The 7,318-nt window shown below is 38.1% G+C and overlaps 1 protein-coding gene across 1 annotated transcript; it reads left to right on the forward strand.

Annotated features, from left to right (window-relative positions):
• Positions 1-6,292: 6,292 nt before the first annotated feature.
• Positions 6,293-6,844, forward strand: LOC149226412 (uncharacterized). Its single transcript, XM_089380193.1, has one exon. The coding sequence runs from the start codon at positions 6,293-6,295 to the stop codon at positions 6,842-6,844; it is 552 nt and encodes a 183-aa protein (XP_089236319.1).
• The last annotated feature ends 474 nt before the right edge of the window (positions 6,845-7,318 follow it).

Below are 7,318 nucleotides of genomic sequence, written 5' to 3' on the forward strand. Positions count from 1 at the left end.
TTAAGACAAAGAAAGACTCATTGGGCAACATTGAGAGATACAAGGCAAGACTTGTCGCTAAGGGATTCACTCAGAAAGAAGAAATCGACTACACGGAGACTTTTTCTCCTGTATCTAAGAAAGATTCCTTGTGCGTTATTATGGCATTAGTAGCCCATTTTGACTTGGAGTTGCATCAAATGGATGTGAAAACGGCTTTTCTTAATGGAGATCTAGAGGAGGAGGTTTACATGAAACAACTTGAAGGATTCCCCTCTAGTGATGGTGAGTAATTGGTTTGCAAGCTCAAGAAGACATTATATGGTTTAAAACAAGCATCCCGCCAATGGTATTTGAAATTCCATAATGTAATTTCTTCTTTTGGTTTTGTAGAAAACATTATGGATCAATGTATATACCTGAAAGTTAGTGGGAGTAAAATCTGTTTTCTTGTTTTATATGTGGATGACCTTTTGCTAGCAACCAATGATAAGGGTTTGCTGCATGAGGTGAAACAATTCCTCTCTAAAATTTTTGATATGAAGGATATGGGTGAGGCATCTTATGTCATTGGCATTAAGATCCATAGAGACAGATTTCGAGGCATCTTGGGTCTGTCACAGGAAACCTATATTAATAAAATTTTAGAGAGATTTCGGATGAAGGATTGTTCACCAAGTGTAGCTCCCATTGTGAAGGGTGATAGGTTCAATTTGAACCAATGCCCGAAGAACGACTTTGAAAGGGAACAAATGAAGAACATTCCATATGCTTCTGCTGTCGGAAGCTTAATGTATGCTCAAGTCTGCACAAGACCTGACATTGCATTTGTTGTGGGAATGTTGGGACGATATCAGAGTGATCCAGGTTTAGACCACTGGAGAGCTGCAAAGAAAGTTATGAGGTACCTTCAAGGAACCAAAGACTACATGCTTATGTATAGACGGACGGACAACTTGGGAGTAATTGGCTACTTAGATTCTGACTTTGCTGGATGTGTTGATTCACGCAAATCAACATCAGGATACATTTTTATGATGGCCGGTGGAGCTGTATCATGGAGGAGTGCCAAGCAGACCTTGATTGCCACTTCCACTATGGAAGCCGAGTTCGTCTCCTGTTTTGAGGCTACTCTACATGGTGTATGGGTTAGGAATTTCATTTCTGGGCTTAGAATTATGGATTCTATATCTAAGCCATTGAGAATATATTGTGATAATTCAGCTGCTGTTTTTATGGCTAAAAACAATAAAAGTGGGAGTCGAAATAAACACATCGACATTAAGTATTTAGCTATAAGGGAACGTGTTAAAGAAAAGAAAGTGGTCATTGAGCACGTCAGCACTGAGTTAATGATCGCTGATCCTTTGACTAAGGGCATGCCACCGTTTAAATTCAAGGATCATGTATTGAATATGGGACTTGGTTCCATTATGTAGTTTCTCATTGTATGGACAATGTTATGTTAATGAAATTCTTAATTATTGTGATGTTTTTTCTCATATTTATGTGCACTTTAAGTTGATTTGAGAAAATTCATTTAAGAAGGACCAAGAATAAACATAAGGTTTATTCATTAAGATATTGTTGCCACATAAATTATAATAAGAATAAATGCATAGTAATACATGGAAGATAATACTCGTCATTAGAGGACCTATCGCCATGACTCATGTATCTATTACTTAATACAGATTATCAATGGTTTTTAAGTTGAGACATTAAGTTTGGAAGTATGGACCAAGTGGGAGAATGTTAGCTCCATTAATTTTACACAATTGCTGCCTACAATTATGGAATTGCAGTCTTTCCTTAACTTATGGAAACCAGCTGCAGTAGTTTCCTTAAGTTAAGAAAATCAACTGCAATTACTAAATTTATTATTAGGAGCTACTAAAGTGGTCCATTACTTTGATTCGAGTTCTCTGCCTTGATTTGTGGGCATCTAACACATAGCTATTAGAAGCTTGATGGAAGCTTAGCTATAGGTTCATCTGTTTGGTCCCCAAGCTCATCTCTCAATCCCCTTCAGTTGTACACCATCTAGCTGAGATAGCAGAGCTTGGAAGTGCCTTCAGATCAGCTGCATTCTTTTCTTTTTGCTTGGGCAGCTGGAGCGTGGTTTTTCAGAAGGAAATTGCATCAAGAGTTTTCACCAATGGCTGGAGGTAATTCGTACACCTGGGCATTAAGTTTCAACGATTCTTTTCAGTTCTTTCCGCATGCAGAATCGCTGTTTAAGTTTATAATTTTTCTAATAGAAAGTGCTCAACCAGGAGATATAGAAATCCTTCACGAGAAATATTAAAGATACATCACTTGACCTGATCTTCACATTCATTTGGTCATTAGCTTTGCCTTTAGGTTTACAATGATTAAATACAAATTTTAGAAACAAGTAGATTTTCTAATATACATAAATCACTCCATGATTTAGTTGTAGGTTTTAACTGTGTACAGAAATTACCTGCAAATAGATTCTTCAAACATAAAAAATATACAATGGTGAGAACATAAAAAATATACATAGAGATTTTCTCCTGGAACCTAAACTGGGAAACCCAGATTGATTTTTTATTATATTTCTTTCAATGTTACAATACATTTTATACATGTCGAAACATTCATAAACCCCAATCCCACATCCCTAGATTAGAACATAATTGTAGTTCCCTTGACTGGATCTATAAAAGACCATGGGGAAAAACATCATGCCCAAAACCATTCGCAAAACCATGGGTATGTCCGCATACGATTCTTGGGTCTACCCCCCATCCTTGGTCAGCTTAACTATTATTGGGTCCGCATAAAAAATTTCTTTCCGGGGTGTTTCCTTGGATCATGTGCAAGGGAGGCTATTGTCCCCCTGCAAAACCCCCATCAAGGGGGCATTTCCACCCGCCCTCCCCCCCCCACTTCCCAGCAACCCCTCCCGTTGCGCCAAACACAACATAACAATGCCTGGTGCTAGTCATGGAAAGAATATAACAATACCCAACATTATTCCCTAAATATCTCAAGTTTTTCAAGGAAGATTTGTTTTTTCCTAATGGACAAAATATTTCCTATCCATAGCTTTTCTAAAAATATGATTCATACTTTCTATAATAATTAAAGAAACTATGATTACTTGCAAATAAGGAATTATAATTCATTTTCAATGTTGAAACCCCTTTGGAGCTTTTTCTTTAAATGCTTGATGGCTTTGGGAAGCTTGGATGCTCCTACATTAGATTCCCAAGTAGAAAAAATTATGACCTCATGGTCATAAGCCTTTGATGTGATAATCCTCCTGGATCCAAAACATTTTTTGCAATTGTCCATTCATCCCAACATGCTACTGTCCTATTGTTGGTGTTGCCTTCAATTCTCTAGGCTTCCAAATCCTTTGCTACTCTCATCCACTTTCTTTTTTGATGTAAAGCTTCTCAGTTGGTTGCATTTTGCTATTGGATTTCCTTCTCTTGATCATCCTCTTCATCAACGTCCACAACTTGTCAATTTCCTCATCCAACTTTGTCCTTGACTACTGAAACTTGCTTTCATCTCTTACTTGCTGCTGCATATATTCCTTGTGCATAAGAGTTTCAAGACTCTTACCAAATTTTGGTTTATACACCTGCTTCACTATTTGTTGCTCATGCCTTATAACTTCCTCCTCATTATTGTCTTCCAAGACAATTTCCTCTTCTTCTAACTTCAACTTTACAAGTTGAATATGCACTTTCTGATTTACTAATCTCTCCTCAAGAAGTTTCAACTCTTCACACAAATTAGTAAAATTACCTTGAACTGAATTTGTAACCTTCATGTCATAATCAACATTTGTATCCTCTACCAACTATTCCTCTAAGAGCTTTGTTTCTTCCTTGAATCCTACATCTATTTCCTCTGGCATAAGACCTTCATCATGTCTTACGAGCATTGCATACATATGTTATTTTTCATCATTGTCCTACTTTTCATTATCTCCTTGAGCCAATTGTGTCTTGTTCACTGTAGTAACATGTTCTTGCAAATGTCCTTTAGTAATTGCACTACAAAACTATGTATATATTTCAGTTATACCTTTATGAGACTGTGCTGCCTCATCTTCCTTCATCATAGGTTTTTGGTAATGTATTTATTTTATTATCTATAAAGACACTCCTTCTTCTCCACTTGTATAAAATTTAGATTATGATTTTCCTCTATATCCATAACAACTATAAATGGCTATCCATCTTCACCAAAACCTGTAGTTATACACAATTTATTATATTTAAAATAATAAGGCTCACTGGCCTATTTCGATGCTTTAGACATCAAATCCTCATATTGATATGAACTTCCACAATATTACATGAGACTTGCACTAAGTCTCTCATTCTCTTCATCCTCGTCTCTAAGGATGTCTCTTTGCTTTGGTATAAGAATTTCATCCATAATTCCATTAATTGAAATTTCCTCAATATTTTCTTCATGAGGCAACTCTCCCTCATCTAAACTTGTATGCCTTGTATTCACAAACATTTCATTAGTTTTAAAATCAAGAGATCCTTGGATCTCATCAGTTCCATCCTCATCTTCACCAAGGATAGGTCCTTGTTCTGGTTCACAATAGTGAACATTCATCTCTACTTCTTTGAGCTCTTCATCCTTCAATTGAGCATTCAACCTATGCTCCAACTTCACTTGCAACCTAGGCCACTTCACTTTCTTTCACAAAATCAATCGTCACCTTATTGTAGCAGTTCCATTAGTACATTCATCTCTACTTTCATCTCAACAATTTCCCTCTCAAACCTTTCATCACTTAACTTCCTGTGGATTACACTTGAACCCATAACATGCCTATCAGTAGTCCTCTTCCTCCTTCCCTTCTGAAGTTTACCTTGTCCACTTGTAAACTACATTCAAGCCTCTATAATAACAAGTTACTCCTTAACATATTACAATACCTCACCAATCTACCTTTGAACTTGGCCTCTTGGTTCTCTCCTCTAAAACTTGTTTAGCTTCTTTGCTTCTTTTATGATTCTGTAGATCTTCACTTCCCTTGAGAACATTTACTTGTCATCCTTCTTCCAACCTCGGTTAGAACTTATAGAATTTCTTTGCCACAATTCTTCAGGAACTTTCTTTGTTCTTGGTTACAATTCTCCTATTGTAATCATCCTCATCACTACTACCTATAATCAACAATTTGCCTCACAAATTAGTTGAAAACATAAAGACCAATTTATCTCTGGTTTGACCTCATGCAAACATACACTGTTGTTGCAATTTTCTATAATCCTTCTGTTAGATCTACTATTGGAGTCCTTCATTGTTATTCCTAATCCAATGAACATGCTACTAACTTCTACCCAAAGTAGATATTCTCTATATATCCTCAAAGAACATCAATGTTCTTTCTCTTTCTCCAAGAGCTCAATCCATGCAATTATCAATTTTCTTCAATTCAAATTTAAAGTGTAAACATTTTACCTGGAAAACTTTTAAATATGAATCACTAAAAGCCTTGAAAATAAATTTACCCAACAAACAATTTCATAACTCCAAACAACATAAACCTACTTTAATTTCCTCCAAAGAACTTAATACTATGGTACCACTATGATGGGAGAAAATTAAACTTTCCTACAAATTCACCTTTCGGATTTGCCAATCAGTTTTCCCTCGATGTGAATTTTTCACTTCTTAGCAAGTCCTCAATATGCACTTAAAACCCATTATATTTTCTTCTTGTGTGGATTGTTCCTTTACTGTTATCATCAAAATTCCTAATTGATGCAGTATTCGATCAAACCTTGTTCTCTATAGTGACTTAGATATACAAGCTAGAACTTTCTTGTGGTTCTGATGGTCTAGGGGAATTCTCTCTGATATATCTCCTGACAATCTATGTGCCACATATTTATTTACTATAAGTTCGGGTATTTTCACCTTTATTTCATTACTACCCACTTGATGGATCACATGGACCCTTTTGAATCAGATACCTACACCTACACACGAGGCATTTATCCATGCCACGCTGGAGGCGGAGTCACTCCGGGGGAATCCATATTGATTGACGCTTGAGGATGGCTCAGGTGATGGGGGGGCTGGGGACCACATCGTTTTATCTGATGGTGCGCTGGGTGGGGCTCATGCACTACACAATCCATCTCAAGATCCATGTGGATATCGTCAACTGTGCTCTAGACATGGCCACTCTATTAAAATTTTCTCTCCTGCGCCTATTCTCAGTTTTGGTTATGACGTTCTTCATGATCGGGTGAGCAGTCTATAAAAAAGGGCACTGGTGGGCTGATGGCATTTTGCTAATATGGCGGAAGGTGAGATGCGGAAGTGGGTGGAAGCTAAATGGAAATCCATCCTAGGTTATATGTCGTCGGTAGTGCGCCTTATGAATGAGTGGTATAGCTTCCACTTTCTGTGCCAGGAAGATTTGCGGAAAATCAAAAGAATTCCATGGGTTCAGGGGCGGGGATTCTTGGGCCTCCATGAATGGTATATTGGTTTTAACCTGTTGAAGGAGACACCCAAAAATAATCTGATTTGGGTTAAATTACCTGGTTTACCTATAGAATTTTGGATGCGGCAGGTTTTTGTGGATATAGGTAATACCATTGGGAAATTTGTATACGTCGACCCTCAGTGTTTGGGTGCATGGGACAAGCGAATTGCTTGGATATTGGTTGAAAAAGATTACAGTGGGGGATTCCCTGACCATATTGAAATCTACTGGGGAGAGACTCATCTGCATCAAAGATTGGATTTCTGGGGTATTCCGTTTAGATGTCTCATTTGTCACCACACAAGCCATCTGATGGCGCAATGTCCACGTCGTCTGGGTGGCAGGCGCACTATGTATTGATGTAAATTACATGCATATCCGGTCTCTGAGGGTGGCGGAAATGTTGCATCTGTTGTTGGCATGGATCTTGGTAAACCAGCAGGTGATACACGTCGTATATCAAGTACACCACCTTTCTCTCTCCCTTGTTCTCTTTCTGGCTTTTTGTCACCTAAACGTGTTAATCCGGTGCCTATTGAGATTCCAACTTCCCCTTCCTCAAAGGGTACTGGGACTGCTCTGTCGGATGACTCACTGCCCATGTTGGACCAGAATATTCCCCATTCTTCTATGGACCCATCCACATCTGGGGTGATGCCTCCCCTCCTGATGTCACATGGTGATATCTCGCCATCTCATATCATGTATATACCCCGTATCACTACTCCACAGGTTCCTCAGACTTCACCTGACACCCAAACCCGTCCCATTTCACCACGTTCTCCGATTACATCCCCTACCAATTCGATAGATAGTGACCTGGATGGCCTTCTC

The sequence above is a fragment of the Pinus tabuliformis genome, chromosome J, assembly GCF_031772625.1.
Source record: "Pinus tabuliformis cultivar Carrire ecotype Pingquan chromosome J, CPIR1, whole genome shotgun sequence".
NCBI classification, from domain to species: Eukaryota; Viridiplantae; Streptophyta; class Pinopsida; order Pinales; family Pinaceae; genus Pinus; species Pinus tabuliformis.

What these genes read in the sequence shown, in the direction of transcription:
- LOC149226412 (XM_089380193.1), top strand. Translation starts at nt 6,293, where the DNA reads ATGGCGGAAGGTGAGATGCGGAAGTGGGTGGAAGCTAAATGGAAATCC.